Source organism: Platalea leucorodia, assembly GCF_965183815.1.
Source record: "Platalea leucorodia genome assembly, chromosome: 18".
Lineage (NCBI taxonomy): Eukaryota > Metazoa > Chordata > Aves > Pelecaniformes > Threskiornithidae > Platalea > Platalea leucorodia.
This window is the reverse complement of record NC_138840.1, coordinates 4,936,401-4,958,077: the sequence shown is the minus strand read 5'-3', so window position 1 is coordinate 4,958,077 and position 21,677 is coordinate 4,936,401. Positions and strand designations below refer to the sequence as shown.

Genomic DNA, 21,677 nt, shown 5'->3' with positions numbered 1-21,677 from the left:
CGAAAAGCACAAAGATAGTGAAATTTCCCGTGATGCTTTTACTGACCTTAATTTCCCCCTTTCTAACGGGTGAGGCTTGCTGCTTTTTGGCACTGTCCAGAAAAGTTGTTGTTTGGCTTATGCCTATTTTATGCAAAAGCTTTGTTTTCAACAACCTCTAGTTTGCTTGCAAGGAAAAGCTATTTTTAAACAAGTTGAAGAGAGCTGACTTGCCTTGAAGTCTGTGCATTTATGCTGTAAACTGGCATTACAGAGTAGAAATCTGGCTTTTTGCAGATGAAGTATTTTAGCAGGAGTTTCTTGATTGATCCAGCATAAAGTAAATTCTCAGTTTGATTTTTAAGGGGCTGTCATCTCATCTTCATTTCAGGAGTCTAAAAACTCCTGTGGTAGCTCCTGGAGGGATGAGATGAGAGAGCGGAAAAAAGTAATGGGGGTATTCTGGACCAAAGATAATTCCTGGTAGGATGAAAGAGAAATAGGTATGAAGAGAATAAATAAGATCGGGAAAATATTTTCTTAAACATTAACTACATTTATACCGATGAATATTCAGGCTAGCAGACGGAAAAGAAAGCAAACCCACCCAATTTAAAGGCGTTAAATTAAATAACCCAAACAAAGATACTACTGCAATTTTAAAAAAATCCCATATGGGGAAAACCTGTGAGATTACACCTCAGCTGCCACCTCTTTTGGTGTAGCTTGAGATGAACGGATGGCACGTCCCGCTCCTGGAGGAGACCCCACTCCGTGCCGATTGCAGTTTGTCCCAATTAATAGAAGAGGAAGGAGGAGAGAGGACGTTCCCTCTGTGTGTTTGCAGTGTGAGCACAATTGATGGAAGTCGGCCACAACTCTGCTGAGCGCAGCTTTGCTATGCGGCAGCCTAGGCAACCGCAGGTGTCATCTCCGTGTCTCTTCATTTATCCTGTCCTTTTACTAATAGGATCTAGATAAGACCCAAGAAGAAATAAAGAAGCATCACGCCAACATCAGTGAGTTGAAGAAGAACTTTATGGAGTCCGTCCCGGAGCCTCGGCCGAGTGAATGGGACAAACGCTTGTCCACTCACTCCCCTTTCCGAACCCTCAATGTCAACGGGCAGATTCCCACGGGAGCGGATGGAGTGAGTACCTGGGCGGCGCGTGGGTGTTAGCGCACTGCACAGTAGTGTGCAACTTCCAAGGGACAGCTTTGCAACCTGGGATTGAGCCTCAGGTCCCCTTAGTTTTTGGTTATATTAAATTTTAATAGTTAATGTTGACTTTTAACATGTATAATGGTCTCTGAGAGAATTGATGCTTTAGTCGTAGTATCATAAAAATGTGATTTTTTTTTTCTTTTTTGGTAGAAAAGAATGTAGGAATTGTTCACCTGGTTTTGATGCCACCTTTCCTAGCGTTGCTGTCATCCGTGATGCTAGGGTATACTTCACATGGCGGTTTTGGGGACTGGCTTAGTCCTGGTGCCAGGGAATGCATCTCCCCAAAATCTGGGGAAAAAAAACCAAAACCAAACAAAACCCAAACACCTAAATTTAAGGGAGTCATTACTTCAGAGATAATATTGCAGATAAATCAGTAGAGAAGCTCTAGGATGGTATCAGTGTTCAAAAGTCACTTTATTCTCCAGTTAATCCAGTATGTCATTGGGTTTAGTCTTGCATTAGGATCTGCAGGTGGAGGCTTCAAGACGACTCCTCAGGTGGCTACAGCAGGGCTGTTCATACGTGATGGAAATCTTTCTCCTTACAGGAACAGTGTCTGTATGTTAGTAGCCATACACATTCACAGTCTCCCTGCTCATGTCCTTAAAAAGGTAATTTTTCAAAGAAACTAAGTTGGAGCAGCAGAGTCCTGTCTGCCAACTAGTTTCTTCTTGGATGACACACAGATTTGAAGCTTGTAAGACTGTAGTTAGAGCCCATGGTAATAAGTCTCTTAAATAATAAATGTGATTTTTCATTACAACTGAAAAATTGCATCCTGGCTGCAGGGGCGGCAGTCGTAGAGTCTCTCCCTGTTTAAGCCCAGCTTCTCCCCTTCCTGCCACAGCGCTGCAGATAAGCTTGCGTTTTGTCTTCAAACCATTGCAAGGGAGATACTTTTTAAACAGAGATACTCTTGCAGTGGAGGGAGGGTTATCAGAACAGGTACAAGGGGTTTTAGCAGCCAGGTTTACTACAGGTTCCTCAAAGCATGAAGAAAAACCATGACAATTATAAGGCTTTTTTTCCCCTGTTAGAAAAACAAAACCCCCAAAATCAACTCATTGGGGTTGATCGTTATCCCTGGAATTACCCTGTTTAATACATGGATGGTCTTTCCTCTTTGGTTGCTGAGTCTCAGTGTAAATTCTGCAGGAATCTGGGCAGCAGAGCGATGCAGAGCTCTGCCCGCGGTGCCATGTGGTTTATGGCTGTGCGGGGGGATAGAGCAGGGGGTCTCAAGCTCCACAGCTACAGCTCAGGAATGATATTCCTGGTTATTATGAAGAATTTCTTGCATGGTGACTGCATGTGAGGTCTTGGGGGGCTGCTGTTCGCGATAACCGGATGGTGTGGGCTTGCCCCATCAAAGGCTGCAGTGGTCCACAGCGATGCAAGGATTGGTGTCAGCCCTGGATTTGCATTTCTGGAAATTCCCCGCTTAATCTGATCCTCTCTGAAGTGGTCTTGTTCTGAGAGGGACGCGTTCTGCTGTGAACTTCCAGAAATGCATCTTTGCCAGGCACCTGCTGGGAGGGTGTTTTCCTTCACCTGTAGATGTTTAAGGATGAATCACGATGCAAAGCAATCCTGTTTTCCTGTTCATGGTGGTATCTTCACCCTGCTGTAGTGGCCAAAGGGTATTCTGCCAGGGGCTGCTTTTCTGCTGTTCCTATGTGTTTTATTGCAAGACAACTGAACCTTAACACGCTTTGTGTGTCCAGGTCAAGAAAGTCACTGTCCTATCTTCTGAGAGACAGGTTGGTGGGCTTGAGGTAAAGCTGCTGTTCTGATATGTGCTTCTGAACCAGACTTTTGCTATTGCAATGGCACCAAGCAAAAACTCAACAGCAGCTGCTGGATAACATTTTTTTCTTTTGGCTACATGAAGTAGTTTCATAACTCACACCGAGAGGACTTTTGCACTGCTGCAGCTTTTGCAGCTTTCGATTTTGCTTATTTTGGTGCATGGCTGGTTCGAAAAAGCTGCATGAAAGATATAACCGTGTATTCGGAGAGAAAAGCACTTATGAAAGTTTAACTGTACCCTGTTCTTTTTATGTTGTCTTTCTTTCCGTTTTTTGTTTTAATGATCATGTTACTCTTGCATTTTATATTTTCTTTTGCTGCCCAGTCTCCCAGCTACTTTCTCCCCAATACTCATCACTTAGGGGTGTGCAAAGAACCAGTCCCAAAATACCGCACTGATCAAAGGAGGCTAGCTCAACTGAGAGAGCTTAGAGCCAAGTTTTTCCTCTCCTAGGTGCACTTGGGTTTGACCAGGTCCAGCAAAATAAACGGATGGAGAGTTACTGAACAGCAACCTTTCCCACAGTCTTTTCTTTCTTCAACGAAAGTGCTAGAGCCCTTACATGATCCTACGTGATGATTTGCTCGTTCTGGTTTTCTACATTCTTTAGACTCCAGAAACAAAAGTGCTAAAAGATGGAGCAAAATTTAAGGAGTTTGCAATGCTCCTACTGCCATCCTGCCTGTTCCATGCTCGGGATTTCTAAGATGTAACAATTTTCCACTTGTTCCAGTAGAATTTTCAAAACAATTGAAGTTTTGATACTGTTGTGAGACCTTTGAAAAAGCATTTTGTATCTGCACTGCAGCTGGATGTTCAACGATACTTAACAAACGCTATTTTTTAAGGGCGCTGTAGAACAGGAAGCTGTCAGAGACCACGTTTTGTACTATGCCATTTCTATTTCTAATGCCTCAACCTTTTTTTCTCAACCATTCCAATTCCAGAACACTTCAGTAGGTTTTGAGCATATGCTTTTCTGGGAGGGCAGGCGCAAAACACGCGTGGTCACGATCCAGAGGTTTGTGACAAAACACGCGTGATCCCGATCCAGGTGTTCATGAGCGCTGCAGAAAGGACTAGATGTTGTAGCTCTGAGGCTGGTGCGACCCAAGCCACCAGTGGCCCTGGTCTCCAGGGCAGTTTATTTTTACGTTGAGAGGAAGGCTGTCCTAACTCTTTGCACACCTCCAAGTATCATTTTGGGCACTTTCCATCTGTCATTTTTGTTCATCTCTCTCTGTCTTTCTTGATCTTCTACCACGAAAGCAGACACGGGAACGTCCTCTGTTAGTACAGGATGAAGACAAACTAAAAAAGCAGGAGGTACCTACTGAGACAGCCTTTCCCCGGCAAGCAAGTGAAGAAACTCTTCCAAAGGTTTCTATTCCAATTCCTGAAGAGCAGAAATCACTCAAAAAGTGTCAGCTGTACTCTAGCATTTTTCCTTCTCCACGTATTCCCTTTATGATGTCCTTTCTCCTGGTCGTAGCACTGACTGTTTGGTGGCTGCTCTTTCTCTGAGTGGCAACAGGGTCATGTTGAAACCTCAAGACCAAAGCTCCTGAATTTCTTGGCCGTAGCCTCTGCTGCATCTTCCTTGTCCTGGTCTTCCCTGTCTCCGTAGTTCGCTGTCCCAGGGAAGGGACAGCCTGCGACCGTCGTGTTAATCCCGCTGTGTGTTGTTGTGTAGCTGTGATCCGGGACCTGGCAGGAGTGGTCATGGATTGCCAGGTCCATTCTGAAGTTTCCTAGTGTGCAAAAGCAAATTCTCTGAACCGTGCTCCTGATCGCTGTAAGAGGGCAGACAGGGAGCGTAAATACGTGGCAGGAGACGTTTGCTTCTTCAGCCCCCGTAGACTTCACGTAGGAATTGCTGAAGACTTGCTTTTGAGCTTGTTGTTTTAAATGTAAGGTGTTCACAAGCTGAAGAACGCTTGATACTGATCCAGAAGAGGCTTTACAGCAATCTGCTAAATCTAATCCATAACCACTCCTTTTCTAGAAAACTAAGATTGGCATTTAAATAAAAAGTGTTGATTATCAATGCTGCTGTTAGCATTAACGTAGAGACAGGGATGGGCAACTTTTCATTTTCCCAGCGGGGGAAGCCTTTTGCAAAGCATCGTAGCTTCCTTCTCGCACCCCTATTCTCCTTTCCAAGAAAATACATTGTGTTATAGGAGAAAATCCATTGCAAGTAAATATTTATTGTAAACATAGATGAATCATTTTTCTGAATCTGGTGGTCTTGGTGCGCTTCAGATGTGGTTTTTTTTAATTTGTGTTGAACTAACTGACGCATGTTTGCTTAGGTCACAGGAATGGAGTAACCTGCTGTTAGGTACATTTTCTCTGTTAGCATGTTGACTTTACCACATCAGGACACGCTTCTAATGTTAAAGCCATCGGTTGTTTTGACTTCTCTAACAAAACCGTTGCATGCCGTTGTTGTTTATTGCCTACAAATGTAAATGTCTGGATGATGCTCACGTTTATCCGAGTTACCCAGCTTGAGCTGCGTAGGCTCCAAGACGAGTTGCCCAGCTGGGCTGAGCAGAACTGGTTTGCGAGCTGGAGGGAAGATGGGACTTTGTGTCTACGGGGTTTCTTTTCTGTATATAGTAATTATGGGACTGAGCTGAGCCAACCGCTTCTCCTTTCGGTAGTAATCTGCTTTCTGTTGCTTTCTCTGGAGGTTTGGTGTAGACGCAATTACTTCTGAGAACAGCCACCAGTGCCATCAGTGTTGGCAGCTGCTCCAGCAGCACAGAAGAGAAAGGAGCAGACCTTTATTACAGGGACTAAAATGTGTGAATATATATAAATACATGTATTTATAACCCTTTATAGATCTGTATCTGTGTGAACAGTGTTATTTAGGAAGCTAGCAGATAAGCTTGCAGGAAAAAGACATAAGGCAAATATGGCATGTGCTGTGTGATCTGAAGGACCGTGGTGTATCACGGACCATTTGAGCCGCCTCTCTTGCTCTCAGTGTACAGGTTGAGGCTCTCTAAATGCTGTCTCAGAAACTTAGGTTGCTAGTGAAACCTTTCCTTTTAATCTCGCAGGAATCTTTCTGATTACTCTTGTAACCTGCTCCGATTAGTTCACCGGTTTGTGCCTTTAGGACTTTGTTTTGTGAGGATGCTGATTTGTCATTGGAAAGTATTCTTCCCTTTTGAATACACTGCCTTTAATACACAGTCTTCCTCTTTCAGCGGTTGGAAGTGTAGAAGTCACTGGGTGGTTGTACAGGCGTACCGTGGTGCGAAGGAGAGCTGGCAGCAGCGCAGCCTGCCTGCTGCCTGCGTGCTCGGTGCAGGCAGCGGACGGACGGTGCTGCTCGGTGGGCTGCGTGCCTGCATCCTAGGAACACGCCTTAGGATGCGTGTGAGCTCCCTCGAGCTCAGCGTGAAGTTTAGGAAAACTATCTCGAGAAGGCGGGCCCTGGAGAGGAGAGGTGGCAGAGGTGGGGAAGGACGCTGAGGTGCCACGTGCTGTGCAGAAGATGTGGGATGGAAGAAACTGGGGGATGCTTCTGGCTGGGATTCCCTGCCTGAATCTCCTTCTCAAAATTAGAACAGACATGATGAAAACCAGGGACTGTTTGTTCTCCCCAACCTGGTGTGGAGAAGGAAGGGACAGGAGTTGTTCGGATCTCTCTCTGTCCATTTTCGGTCCATATTTTCTGGAGAAGAGCAGCTTATACACACACCTGCTTCCTTTCAAAAGCCATTGCTCGCGTTAGCTGCCGGGATGCTGCTTTGAGCACTGTTGAGGTTACTGCATGCTGTCTTTCTGAACCCATGACAAGTACTTTGAAGCCATACCAGTGGCTTTTGCAAAGCCATGGTTTCTGTAGCTCTACCATTTCCAAAGGACCTGAAGTCTAAAAATCCTTGCCCAGAGCAACGTTTGAACATAGTGCTCAGGGTATCTTATCCCAGAGTGATGAGAGATGCACTCTGTTGGTCACTTAAACTCAATTCTTTAACTTCTTAATTAAAACGATCTCTCTCGCTTTTTCTTTTTTTAAATCTTGAGATAAGGCTGGTTATCATCAGCAAAAAAACTTTGAAACTTTACATTCTGAGAATGCTCAGGAACATTTTTGGGATTTATATAACAATTATCACTGCAGACTATAAAGAAACTGAACAAATGCTTTATATTTCTATGGCAGTTTAGAGGCCAGTTATCTATATTCATCCGTCCGGATATGATCTCTTCTGGCAGAGAAAGCCCGTAGCTTACCAGGAACAGAAGCCTCATCCGTTCGATGCCGCAGTGATGTGCTCGCGGTGCTCCGGCTCCTTTGCTGGTCGCTCCTCTGCTTTTTTTCCTGTTTGCTTGTAAGGCAAAGGGAGTTACGGACGTGCCCCGTGGCAATCCACGTAAGGTCTTGTTCCTGCACGTTATGTATCCCGTTCTTGCACATTGTGTATCTCGTCCATGTCGGTGCTGTGCTGGTTGATTCCTAGTTTCACCCTTCTCCCTTCATGTCCATGCAGGATGCAGCGCTGAAAGAAGGGATTTCGGGATGCCTGCTGTCATACCTGTGCACAGGGAGAGTTGATTCGTTCCAGCTTTGTTTAAGGGCAGAGGTCTCAGGGTTTTCGTAAAGGAACCAATGCGTGCACTTTGCTCCCTTTTTTCCTCAGGAACAAACGTGCCGCAAAGCATCGGCAGCCCCCTGGCCGCCTGCCCCAACGCTGTCACTGACCGTGCCCTGTTCGTACGTGGTCAGTGCAATGCCAGCCTGTGAGTGATGGAGAACGGAATTATCCCTTCCAAAGGGAAGCTGGAAATGTCCACAGCATGTAAGCTCATCCACGTTGGCGTGAGAAATCCTGATTTTTCAATGCAACCTTCTGCAGAAAATGACATTTCAGTTACTCTGGCACGCTGGTGACCTAGCTATGATAAGACTGCCAGCAGTTTTGATGTTAATTAGACTTTCCCAGTGTTTTCTGGTGTGGCCCCTCGGCTGCAGCGAGGCTCTCTGGTGCTCACGTGTGGGATCCAGTTAGCGGCTGTTGAGGCTTCAGTGTTCTCCATCACGAAGCTGGTGGTTGGCTTTGCGCTCGCTTTCTGAATCTTGTTACCCTGATATCATCTCTTCTGAATGCCAGATAAACGCAGAATAGTTTCTGGTGCTTTCATGCTTTAAGAACAGGTGGGCATTAGTATTTTGAAGCAGCAAGTATGCCAGAGCCGATGGCTTGAAACTTGGATTCAGCTCTGAGGCTGCATTAGGTATCGGGCTTTGTATGTGATGATCGTCGGTGATATTCAATGTGTGCGTTACTGTAAAACAGCATCCCTTTTTTCTTTTCCATTATTACAAGTGAACAGATAAACGAGGGTATTGTCTGCAGCTCCTGCCGTGTGCCGCTTTGCGCTGTGGGTCAGTAGAAGATGAACTGAGGACTCTCTATGGGCAGGGTACGGAGTTAAGCTAAGAGCAGCTCTCCTCCCTTGCAGTTTGTGCAGTAACAAGTGATGTCCCTAAAAAGTAGGTATTCAACATTTATCTCCTATCCTGAAATAATGAGGAGAGGTGGATTTCCTTGGTGTGGCACCAAAGGAGTAGTTTGTGTTTGCAGGAACGAGGTTGGGCTGGCCTTGCTGTGTCCGTACCGCGGGGCTCCTCGGGAAGGTTATGGGCAAAGTGTCTTTCACTTCACCTAAGGGTCAGTAATTTGTCACTCTGAGAATTATTCCACTGGTTTATTGGGTTCTCTTTTTTCCTGGTCATGAGTTGCTGGCGTCTGTTCTGATTTTCAGACTGAAGTAGGATGCCTTCTGGAAAAGTATACCCCAAAGAAGGGTTACAGATTCATTTAGAAACTCTCTGGTCTGCACTTACCAGTGGGTGACGTTGGAGAACCCGACAGTGGTGGTTTCTGTTGTGTCCCTGTTTGCATCTGTCTTGGTTTGTGAAGCTGGAGGGAAGGACTAGCCTTGGTTTGTGCCGCTTTGGGATCTCCTAGCGGTGGTACGCAGTCATGTTGGATCCGTTTGTGGGGACTAAAAACACTTTCTTTTTTACCTAAAATGCTCTCTTTTGGAACACTTTTTCGGTTTTGTATTTTTTCTCAGATTTTTCTTTGTAAATATGTACATGTATCATTAATAAATGTTATCGCAAATCAGATTCTTCTTTCCACTGCTTATTAACAAAAAAGGTATATACGACCTGTGTTAACGACTTCCTGGGACTGACCCTCAGTATTGCTTTCTCAGAGCAGGAGCCATCAGACCCCAGGTCATTACCGGTTGCGTTCAGGCTGTTGGGTCTGCCGGACCCTGGTGTGGGTTTCGCGCTCCTGGGGAGAGGGGGCACGCGAGGCTGCGGCTGTAAGCAATGCACGCTCCCAAACTGGCCAGAATAATTCAATTGAGGATTAAATCCGGCTTGGTTTAAGAAGGGCTTTGTTTGCAGAGGGGTCAAAAGGTTCAGCCCTCTACCAAATAATGTGACACTGACACATTCTCCCTCTTCGCTTCTGAGACTCAATGGTAGGAAGAACCGTTTGCAGAAAGTTGTCCGGAGAACAGAATTGTTGCAGGTCCTGCACAATGCAACTGCGAGAGCCTCTGCCCTGCATGTTGTATTAATTTGAGGACAAAAATGCTCCTTTCTGGTTTTGGAAGTGAAGAAAGCACGTTCCTAATTATCCACCGCCTTTCTGCTTGGTAATACAATGCGAGCCTCTGGTTGGGTTTTAGCTGGTTGAAGCTGCCTGAGGTCATGTCTAGAGGCTCTATCAAAATTCAGTCTTAATTTTAATTCCCAGCTTTTCTTCTGTGAGATTATTTACTTCTGGATAAACTGTTGGGCTCATTCTGTGCAGTCACGAGCGATCCCAGGAAAGCAAATCTGGCCGCGATGGAGCAGCACGAGGCTTGTGCTGCTGCTCCCCTGGATGAGCTTGGCATCAGAGCAGAGCTGTAACTTGGTTTATGAAACGAAGCAAGCAAAATGCAGCAGCCCAAAAGTGATGTCAGTTATAAACCCTGATGGTATCCCCACTCTTTTCACTTGCTGCTGCTACGCTAAATCAGAGGCAACGTTTGCAATGCCGCTAGCAGCTTTTTCTCTGCAGAGGGAATTTGGAATAAGAAGCGCACAGCTCTGTACCCCCCATCCAAGGGTGCCTGCCCCACAGAAGGGATGGGAAGGGGATCAGGGTGGATGGGGAGAGGAAATGCTTCTGGAATCATATTGCTCAGCAACCTTATTTTAGTAACTTAAGTATTGATCTTGAGGTTGTTTCATGTTGCCAAGCAGTTGATGCAGTGGCTTGGAAGTGGCTGCTGCGTATCATGTAATATCTTGGGATTCTTGTTCATGACAGCAAGTTTTTTAAGCTTGTAGCATGCTGTGTATTTTCTAGCCTTACTTTTAACTTTGGTCAAATTCTCTTTTATGCTTCTGTCATCTGACTAGGCTGGTCGGGATATTGTGATCAGATGAATGGCAATTAAAAAATCAGGCCCAAAATGCAAATCCATAGCTAATGGTTGTTATTTTCAAATGCCAGGGTTTGTTGAACAGCTTCTAAACTTTTTAACTTCTATCTTTAAGGCAAAGCAGTTCTATAAGGCATGGCAGGTATTGTAAAATAAGGATCTCTTGTTTTCTGCTTTATAATACTTTTTACCCAAGTGCTTTGACAGCGGTGAGAGTGAGCATCATTTGATCTGGGAGTTCTCACTGGTGAGTGTGGTTCGCTGCGAAAGCAACATCATCTACTTGTGCATCCGTAGACGGTCACACCGAGCCTGTTAGCTTCTGTGGATACTTGTTCGGGGATAACCTAATAACACGCGCCAGCATTAACGACTGCAATGCCATACTGGAAAAGAGGGGGACTGGGAAGTACTAACTGCTGGAATTTATAGCATTTCAAATGGTGGTTGTAGGGAGTTAGCGTGCACTGTAATTTCATGTTTTTATCAATTTTTATCAGATGTCTTTGATAACTGGCGAGTTGACATCATTTTAGCACTCCTTAAGTTTCCTGCAGGATAGGAGTCTGGTTTGGGATGAGGATAATTGAATATTTCTGGGGAGAGAGGCAGCAGCATGCCTACACGGGCTGCAGAAAACAGGCACCCACTCTGCAGCGCAGGACAGCTGCTTCATACCAATATATCCTGATCCAAAATAGTAGGTTCTCGAAAAAATACAGGCAAACAAATTTATGCAAAAACACTTTTTAAGAAAAATAAATCCTTTTGGTCGCTGGTATCGGCCATGCAATTGTGCCTGTTATTAATTTATCCCCAGTCTGAATTATTGTGTGTCACTTAGTATACTGTAACGCTTAAGCTATACCCTCAGTATTTGTCAACATGGGGTGCACATGGATTTGTATTTAGCAGGGTAACGTTTTAGTTGCATTGGTGTCTGGTTCGATTTGTTTCTTCTGGGGCATTGCATCCTGTCCTGTATTTTCTTTACACCGTGTATGGCTTATGCGAATGCTCTTGCTTCGTGCCTGAATTAGGCGGCGCTGGTTTGGTTTTGTGTCTCTGGAAGTGAGTGGTTTGCAGCCCAGGCGCTCTCAGGTTTCAGGGGTCTCAAGGAGAGCTTGGAACTCTGCAAATCTGAGCCCTAAAAATAGGAATGCTTTTGCATTTGCAAATTAAAATAAATCTTGATAAGATCAGAATTTGTAACAGATGTTCAAATTCCTAGGGTTTTTTTTGTTTGGGTTTTTTGGGTTGTTTTGTTTTGTTTGGTTTTTTTAAATAAATAGATAATATTTTCTAGCCTACATGCAAACTGCGTTTTTAAATATAGGAACAAACATAGTTGTGTTTCTTTAAAAAAAAAAAAGTGTGTGTAAATAGATAATTTTATATAGAAACAAATACCTTTCAATTAGTCTAACTTCTTACTGATGGAGTAGGAAGGCAAGAAAAAAAGCGCTTATGATCAGTTGATCTTATCAGGATTTCTTTCTGTCTTTACAGCTTGCATGTTTATTGCCGCACTTTGCTCTACTGACGACCAGTATTTGTACACCACAGGCTTCATTTAAGCTTTTCCCTTCCTTTATGCTTTTACCGTACAAGATAATTCCAAAATGCAAATTATTTATTCTGTATACAAAAGGGAGCTGGGGAGTTGTTTTGACTGGATACAGATGTTTGTCTCTTAAATAGATCTGCGTTTGTGTAGCTGCTTAATCTGCTTTGGTTTATCTGTGATTTTTCCTCTTGGTTGAAGTAGTGCCCCAGCTGGTGTGTAAGGAAATCTTGCTCCTAAGGCATTTTCCATTAAACCCCAGAAGATGTACTGTGTCTTCTCAAGATCCCATGATTAATTTGCAAGATTTAGCATATATAATTAAGGAAAGATCAGTGTATTGGCAGCATATAAATTGGAAGTTTTAAAGCAAGATGAAGACATGGGCATTCAAAGCTGATAATCTCCGTTCCGTTTTGTGAAATCTTGCGTTAGGCAAAATGAGGGTGGGATCTGGATATACCTTTGGAGGAGCACGTATGGAAGTGGTTTTCGATCCGAAATAACGCTTCCCTATGTGTGCGGTCAGACCTGATCATCACAGTGCTGACCACTGTCCCTTCACTCCCGTTAAATCCGTTTTCCTAAGCAACGTCCCAAGAACTTAAAAGATGCCCGAGAGGCTGGAAATCCTAATGGATAGAAATCTTACAGGTAATTTATCTGCAATATAAAGAAGCTGGGAACTGAAAAATCCCTGGGAGGAATGGTGGAAGAGTCATTTCTTGAGACGATACTAAAATAAGCATCTATTTGTTCCTACATAAAGCAGTTACTATTCTTAACATACTATTGAACTGTGCCATTAGACGAGGTCAGGCAGGGTGAAAGCCTCCGGTGTACAGAAATGCCTTGTACCGGATAACCCACAGGCTTCAGACCTCACATTTTAAGCACAAATTACCATTTTTTGGTTGCCCAGAGAATCTTCTTAATAGAAAGTGAGGCAACAGTTTCTGTTCGTCTTAATACCACCACTAAAATTAGAATAACAGTCGACAAAATGGCCTTGCCATGCTTTTACGAAAATTTAATCCCTGTTTTTGGATGAACAGATATGTGGCTATTTTTATACAAAGTTACCAGAAATCAACTGCGAGGTTAATTATTGAGAAGAAATAGTAATGGCATTGATTAAGCAGCATCTCTCTGCGGTTTTTCCCTCCTTGTTCCCTGATGTTTTATGATGTGACAACTTCGATATGTGTAAGATTGTAGGTGCCCATAACTGCTTATTCTGCCCTTCCTTGAAGGCAACTTTCCATGTCAATAATGAGAAACACAATTTCTAGCACAGGGCAGGACTGGAGCCATCGTTCACCACTGGTGACTGAAATGCTGCTTCGCTGTGCGCATGAAATATTCATCACTCAGCATTTGGGCAAACAGCTGATTTTTGCTAAAGCTTTCTGTCTTGTTCATGTTTTAACTCTGCTCTTCTCTTGTCACTGTTGCTTCCCCCCTGGCTAGAGGGCTCCCAGAGATGTGAGAAGTTGAGACCTTGCTAACGAGCTGAATGGAGAGCAGAATAGCACCAGCCTTAGTTAAACCCTCTGGCTTGGCACGCTCTTCCCAAGTATCTCAGGTGCTCTAGACATGCTTGCTTGCTTCTCGGAGGGCTGAGCTGCTTCATTTCGTGTCTTCTCTCCTGTGCACCATCACAAATGCTAATTGTGTTGTACCTTCAAGAGGTTTAGCTACTGCAAAGGTTTTCATGCGCCAACTGCTTTTGGGATAAAGTATGTTACAAATACTTCGGTAGTCCTGAATAAATGGTCAAATGTAGCTTGTTGGGCAGTCAACTGAACCGCATGCTCAGTGGCGATGGGGCCAACACACACCAGCGTGCACATCTGGCTTTCCAGTTTAAAGCCACATTTCTTTATGCCTCAGCTGAAAAGTTTTGTGCTAAGTTGTGCGAGTTAATTGAACCGGTTTGTCTAGAAGTAATAATACAAATTCTTTCAGATGACCAGACCTCATCGTCAATTCAGGAGCCTCTCGGTAATTGAAGCAGTTGATTTCAATACTAACTTGTAGATACTCTTTCAATAATTTTAGCAATGCCATAAAGACAAGTCTATGTTAGTTATCCCAGAGACTGCAACAGCGAAGAGGGTGCTTGGAGGTGTGAGCGTTCCCAGGGGCGAGGAAAAGAGCATGGCACAGGCTCCGCAGATTATCGTACACGCTAATTCTGGGCTTATTCTCTTCACCTCCCTGCGCAAATTAAAACACAGTGTAAAATATTTCAGGGAGTTAAAAGCAGACTTGGGGTATGGTTTTGGTGTAGTCAGTGGGTTTTGTTGCACATGTGAATTTTGGATGTGCACAAGTCCCCACTTGATACGCTGAAATTATTCCTCTTTCCAAACTGGGCAAAAAGTGCTTAGTGGTGGCTCTTCCTTTAGTTGCCGAGAGTTGTTTTAATGTTAATTCCTTAAAGTTTAGGAGAGTGGATTATTAGTGTACCGGGAAGGCCACGTCAGTAAATGCACTGGATACATCGCATAGCACAAAGGTTTTCAAGCTTTCAAGTCTCCAAACCCACCGCTGTTGCATGCGTTACTGGAGATGTGATACATGATAAGAAACCGATGTTTTGCCTTGATGCTTCATGACCTCCTGTTCTTCCTAACGCTCTCTTTCTCTCTCTCTCTCTCTCTGGCCTTTTTTGTGTATTCGTTTCTTTTTAGAAAATGAGTGACTTTCTCTCCAGAGAGGATGTGGCTGCAGTGCCAGAGAGGAGCAGTGTTAACACTGGCTTTGCGTGGGAGGGCTCAAAGCAGTCGGTAGCTTTTAGTGAGACCCCAGTGCCACCCGCCTCAGAGCCTTCTCCCAGCTGTGACTTTGCTGCTTCCTCCCTAAGCAGCGAGGAGGAGGAGGAGGAGGCAGCTCCCAGCCTCCCCGCGAGCGAGGAGGACCCGAGATGTGGAAAGGGGGTTTGTGCGGATGCGGAAAAGGACTCGGAGCTCTCTGAGCTGGAGCCCCCCGCCAGCCCTGCCGCACCTCCCCAGCACTCCTGGGGAGGAGAGGAGCAGGAGGCAGAGGATGGCGAAGACAAATTTGCCTTTAGAAAGCTAAATGGCGAGTGTCACGACTCAGATGTTAATAACGGGCTGCCGGCAGTCATTCGCTGCTTCCAGGTAGTGAGCCCCAGCGCCTGCTCCCCCGCACCCCCCGGCTGGCTTTGGAGCGGGAACCAAACACTGCAGCACGCAGATGCCACGGACCCAGAGAGGAGTTGTGTTTGCTTGGCTTGGACTTGTGCTTGGAGCTAATTAGCCGGTTAATCTCCTGCAGTCAGTGCACACAAGCCCCTCTCAATTTATCTTTGCATTAAAGACAAGCCCTTCTCAATTTATCTTCGCATTAAATACAATTGCTGCAGCGCAACGCCCTTTGCCTTTCTTTGACCAAAGCATCCTGTTGCATCCCCCAAAAGGGAAATATTTAGGCTCCAAAGGCGTGTAATTTTAGTTCCTTAAGGTTTTTGCCGTTTCCTGCTGTACCAGGGGCTGAGCCTTAGCACAGCAGAGCGATTTGAAGCGCTGTCAAACGTGCTTTTACATCGTGAACATGGGCTTTGATGTCCCTTTCTGCTCCCCACCGTGGGAGATATTTTTGCCTGCTTCAGTGTTGATATTAATTGCTTATGGTTAAAATAGATGCCCACTCCCCCTGCTAACAATCACGGTGGTATCTATCAGGTTTGGGGACGGTGAGCAGACATCGAGCTCTCTGGGAAAACACTGTGGGTCTGAACTAACTCTGACTTCTTCTGGATAATTATCAGGTGGTGGAACAACTGATTTCTCTCCCCCCCCCCCCCCATTTCTCTCTCGAGATGTCATGTTTCTGTTTTGTCTGACATTGATTTAATAAAAGTTAAAGACCTAGGATCTGATGAGGATTTTTTAATAATATAGTGTTTCACTTGCAGTCAGGATAAAGCTGCTCAGCTGTGATCAAGTCTTTATTTGCCCAGGGTTTGTGTTAATCTTGACATTGTCATCAGTAGATGAGGGTTGTCTTTTACTGGCAGCTGGCAATGAGCTTCTAGTAATTAGAAAGTTAATAATCAGTGGAGGCAGTTTCTTTGCTGTATTGTGACACACCAGTTAAACCCTTAATGCCTCGCTTGGGCCGACCTGAGGGCACGGTGTTGGGGAAGGTCTGGAGGATTTTTCTGTCTAATCCTCACGCGTGATCTCTGCCCTCTGAGCAGTGTGTCGTACCAGAGGCTTAAAAACCAAGATTTCCAGGCTGACCTTCGTTCCCACAGTGCTTTTATCAGATCAGTGTCAGAACATTTGCCAGCAGCATGGTCTCACAATGTGGAAATGCGAACTGGGTCTTTACGGAGATGTTTTTAACCTTGTCTCATAGCCACCGCTAGTGAAGACACAGACGGTCACCATCTCCGATGTGTCCAGCGCCGTCAAAAGCGAAATTCCCACAAAAGAAGTCCCCATTGTCCACACGGAGACGAAGACCATCACCTATGAAGCTGCACAGGTAAGGTGTGTTCTGATTAATTTTCCAGGGGCTTAATTAAACTCAACTAAGTGTTTTTGTTTCCGAATCCTCCGGATGAGACGGCAGCACCTGCCTTTCTCCAAGCACCTGAGTCTCAGCACAGACATTAAGCGATGCTGTGGATGCTATTTCCAGGTGCATCTGGTATTTTTAGAGGAGCAGTGTTTTTACTGTCCCTGAAGAGTGATTATTTTTTCAAACTGTGCATACAAACAGAATTTATCTTCAGCCACTGGTGGCTTCGAGATACAGATTTGACTGTACGGAGTTAACCTGAGTTAACCTTTTTTCTGCAAGAGGTGCCTTGTCTTGTTTTCCCCAGCTCTTCTTGCTGTTTATGCCTCTTCAGAACTTGGTTTATAAATAATTTGATTGTCCTTTAGGTTTCAACCCGGAAACAGGTGTTGAAAACCAAAAATTTTGTATAAAATGCAACCAGAGTGGGTATCTGGTGATTGGAAACTAGAAATGTTAGCAGAGCAATGCCAACATATGCAGGTATGGTTTCATTGCTGAGGTTAAAATTAATCCTCAATCTAAAAATAGGTTTTATTTATGTATTTGAGAATTTGGAGCCTGTGTTCGCTTGGGTTTGTCATAACTGGTTGTTAGAAGCAGCCCGTGCTCTGCTGTTGGAGTGTTGTGACTGGGGGACATAGGTTCGGGTGCGGGTATCCCATGGAAAATGCTTGTATAATTTGGGATTCCTGAGGAATCCCGTGGCTGCTCAGCATCCTCCCCGATTGCAGGAGCAGAGGGGGCGTTCAGACACGCTGGCACCGGGCAGTGGTGAGCATCGCCCTGTTTCTCGGCGAGTGACTAGGTGAATAGAGGAGTTTTGCTCTGGTTACTGCTCTTACTGTTTCTAACCGGGAAATGAAAAGAAAAAGTCGGTCTCCAGGGCTGGGAGAAGTCAGTGTACGTGCACCAGCTTGTGATGGGCCATGAGATTTCTTCCAGTCTGTGGAAAATGGTCCCACCTTGTGGTAACTCCTGATATCGTTCCACCGCGGCGCTGGGGATGCTGCCCAGCGTTAGTGGTGCACGGTAAGGGAGACACGGCCAGCACGGCCAGGATGAGTTGGCAGGATGACTTATTTTAGGTTTTTCGGCAGACCTTGAAAGGTTGAGTCGTGCAGGATGGGAACCAAGTAACCAGCTATAAGAGAAGTTGTTCCTAGTTCAGCAGGTATCTGGGCTTTGCTTCTGCAGAGTTTAAAGCGAGTGATGTGCAAAGTGTTGTCAGGAGGGAGGAAGTGTGGAAAGTACCTTCTGAATCAGATTGTGCTCTCTGCCTTTGTGAACCTCCGTGGATCCAGGCAGGTGTAATGTGGGATGGGTGTCTGCTTCCGTCTCCCTTCATGGTCCAAAGGATGCAGCTTGGCACAGAGGAGCATGACCGGCATTGCCGTGTCCCCAGATTTGGGTATATCCCAGCCCACCTGCTCTGAGGGGTGTCGTAGGTCCTGCCTGGGTGAATTTGTGGATCCCTGCATTTCCAGCCTTAAAGTCCATGGGCTTTGTGCTGAACCTTCAGAGACCTGAAGAGTCCTTGTGCAGCTGGGTGCAGCTCAGCCGGCTGCAGATCAGCTCGCTCTGTCCCGTGGTCCACGATGGAGAGGAGTTTCTGTCCCCGGATTGCGTCCTGCTCTGTTGATGTGGAGACCCTGCTTCTGTCCCCGCTGCCCGCAGAGACTGACGGCCTGTTCTTCTGTCCCGCAGACAGATGGTGGCAATGGAGATTTAGACCCTGGCATCCTGCTGACTGCTCAGACCATCACTTCAGAAACCACCAGCAGCACCACCACCACACAGATCACGAAGGTAACAGCATGGGAACATGATAAAACAACGACAACAGCTAAAAGGACAACATGAAAGAGAGAGGGACAGAGTTTAACAATAGGAAAAAAAGCTGAAACCCCAGGTTTTTTTAAAAAAAATGTGATTAATACCTGAAACAAAGCATGAGGTTCCCAGGTTTGCCTGCATCGAATTAAGACTAGATTATGCATTAATTGCAGTGCAGTCTGTGGACATGGGCTCTGGCTGTCCTGTGGGACAATGGGAAAGAACTGTTCTGTGAGTCAAAGCTCTTCCCTGGCTCAGTTATAACAAAATGAATATTTGACAGTTTTTCTTTGAGCAGCAGCAGTTTTCCCCCGTGATTCTGATACCGTGGTATGACGGCAGTATTTGGTAATGCTATTTTTGATACCATCTTTAGGCAGGCAGCCCCAGCGCACTCGAATTCCTTTTCACTTCTAGACTAACAGTAGGTTTTTCCTTTCGTACTAGACTGTAAAAGGTGGCATTTCAGAGACGCGGATTGAAAAGAGGATTGTCATCACAGGAGATGCAGACGTAGACCACGATCAGGTAGGAGCTTGGATGCGGTCCAAAAGAGCTTCTCAGAGCTGGCACGAGCTAGACAGGCTGCCTTTCTGAAGACAACTTAACCAGAAAACAACCTAGGGAAATTTTACTGTGGTAGAAATAAAACTTCAAAAATGCTTTAAATAATAAATTCCTCTTTGACAGTATGCAGCTGTATAGTTGGGCCAGCAAAGCTTAATTTTGCTCTGAAACTAGTGTTGGCAGCAAAGTTTTGATTCCAGAATTGTTTTGGACAAATGCAATTTAAAAAAAAAATCCACAAAAATGTGAAATAAAAGTTGTCCTTGACGTCTGGATGATCTGCATTAATTTTCTAGTAACTTTGAAGTGCTATTGCTGCTGTATAGTGCCAGCAGTAATTTCATAGCACTCAGCACCTGCATTAAATCTCATTGGGTTTATATGAAACCTTTCTGATGAGTCAGCCTCACTGGCCTCTCGCGTGTGTTGGAAGCGATGATTTTTGTCATCAGAGAATTATACTTCGAATTTAATTTTAGTTGCAAGTATCATGGGGCTGGAGAATATTCGTACGACAAGAACTAGTTTATTAACGCCAAAAGAAAATGTCTGAGAAGATGTCTGAAATGTGCTCATCACACTTGCTGGAAGAATAAACGGGTATTGCTCAATTGCTCTCATCCACCTTCTACCACGGGGCAACGGAGAGATGTAGTGTATTCTTAGAAAACAGCTTTTCCTTTCCGAAATAATCTGCTACTACCAGAAGTCACCAAACTGTGCAGCTGAAGTGGAATCACTTTTCTTTTTCTCTCCCCAGAGTTAGAAATAGTCTCTTGTCCCCCTGAGGACCCTCGGTGGCGTGCTCTGAAATGTGGTCTCTTCCAGGTTCTAGCGCAGGCGATAAAGACAGCAAAGGAACAGCACCCGGACATGTCGGTGACCAAAGTGGTTGTGCACCAGGAGACCGAGATCGCAGAGGAGTAGTGAGGCTGTGTAAGTAGGGAGACTGTGTACGAGTGCGTGACGGGTGCTGCGTTCCTCGCCCAGGGCAGGGGGCTTGATCTCCGTGCAAGCGAGGTTTGGCTAAATATGGTCAAAGTTTAAGTAAAATTATTATTGTTAGCTGATGAGTCCCGCTCAGGCTGTTCCTATTAAATCATGTATGGCTGATGAAGCAGCCACAAATACAGACTAATCCTGCAGTGGAAATGAGCCAAAAAAGTCTAAAAGCAGCTACATGGCTCATGATGAGGCTGTTTTGCCTTACCAAACACCTTCGATGCACCAGCAGCACACTGAGCTATGGGTTTTGTGTAGACCCCTGCTTGTATCCATGCCAGGGAACCCCTGAGCTGGACCCCAAGCTCCTGACTTGCCTGGAAAGATCCCTTTTCTGCAGTCATGATGGTTTTGGGAAAGAGCTGCTCGAGGAATCCAGGAGCTCTACCTGTCCATCAGCGCTGTAAAGCCCATCCAGCCCCACGCTGGTGATTTTGGTGTTGCCAACGTTGGTGCCATGCGCTGCCCTGCCTGTGTCCTGCCTCATCCCAACAAAGCTGGTATTTGCAGAGGCGGAACAAGAAGTTGTTAGGCGAGAGGAGAGACAGCATGGTTTAACAGACGTTGTGGTGGAGCTTTCCAGCTGTCCAAACCTAAATAAAAATGGCAGAGGTCTCTTCAGGGTTCCTGGACTTGCAGCTCTTAAAATACAGTCCTTTGGGGATGGGAGCAGGACGTTGTTTGTGCCAGGCGCCTGGGGGTGGCTCTGAGCCTGAATTCACGCCTGCCATTGATGGTAACTCACCTTCTGATATCAGTTCTGCAGCAGGTTCCTTTCTTTCCCAGAAAGCCGGCTGTTGGTAGCTATAACTTACCGTGTTTCTCTCTTTCTAGGAAGCATTCCTGCCAGACACAACACCAGGAAAAAGAAACCCAGCAAAACTACCAAGAAACTACCTGGAGCACAAAGACCTCAGATTTACAAGACTTGACACTCAGAGACATTCATATCATTTATTAGGAGTTGCGCTTTGACATTTTACTTGGGATTTTCCAGATTCCACTGGATCCTATTGGATATAGATTTTTTTTTTTATATATTGTGACAAAAGTATGCCATATTTCTAACTGTACTGAATATTTTTTACAGGTTTTCAATTTTGCATTCCCTCTCACGCATAGCCTCTTCAGATACAGACCCAGACACACCTCGCAGGGCTCAAAGGGTCGCTGTTTTAAGTCGTATTCCCTCCGCCTCGTCAGGGATAACGGAGATAAGCCACATCCGTGCATATTCCGAGTGCGGGATCCGTACACGCCTTCAAAAAGCCATGGGTCCTTCTGCCAGGAGAGTCAGTTTAAAAAGTCAGAGTTCAGTTTTGTGCAGCATTTCCGATTGCCTCTTGACTTTCTTTTTTTTTTTTTAGCTCTAGGGAGCTTGAGACTCCGGCCGCGATACCTGGGCGTGCAGAGCGGAGCTGCTGCCTTCGCTCCGAGTTTCCTCCCCGTTGGGTTTCAGGCCCCTGATGTGTGAACACAGTAGGGTTTTGTGGTGTAGCCTATGCACACATCTTAATAGCTGACTAGATTTAAGGAATACTGGAAGTTGCTTCAAGTATCTTATACTGTGAATTTTAGAGCTTTAAGAGGACTGTGATAGCACCTCGCCTTCCTCCTGTGCGTCTCTGCCGAGTGCTACCTACCTGTTTGTG

The 21,677-nt window shown here is 45.3% G+C and overlaps 1 protein-coding gene across 11 annotated transcripts in view; it reads left to right on the top strand.

The window, feature by feature from the left end:
- The window catches only part of EPB41 (erythrocyte membrane protein band 4.1), a 93,352-nt gene extending 72,254 nt beyond the window's left edge, over nt 1–21,098 (top strand). For all 11 annotated transcript variants that reach the window (XM_082329546.1, XM_082329545.1, XM_082329547.1 and 8 more), the window contains 6 exons: nt 950–1,129; nt 16,456–16,584; nt 18,328–18,429; nt 18,904–18,984; nt 19,852–19,959; nt 20,860–21,098. In XM_082329546.1, the coding sequence (XP_082185672.1) occupies nt 950–1,129; nt 16,456–16,584; nt 18,328–18,429; nt 18,904–18,984; nt 19,852–19,950 (591 nt within the window). In that variant the 3' untranslated portion in view covers nt 19,951–19,959; nt 20,860–21,098. The remainder of the gene's footprint in view (nt 1–949; nt 1,130–16,455; nt 16,585–18,327; nt 18,430–18,903; nt 18,985–19,851; nt 19,960–20,859) is intronic.
- The last annotated feature ends 579 nt before the right edge of the window (nt 21,099–21,677 follow it).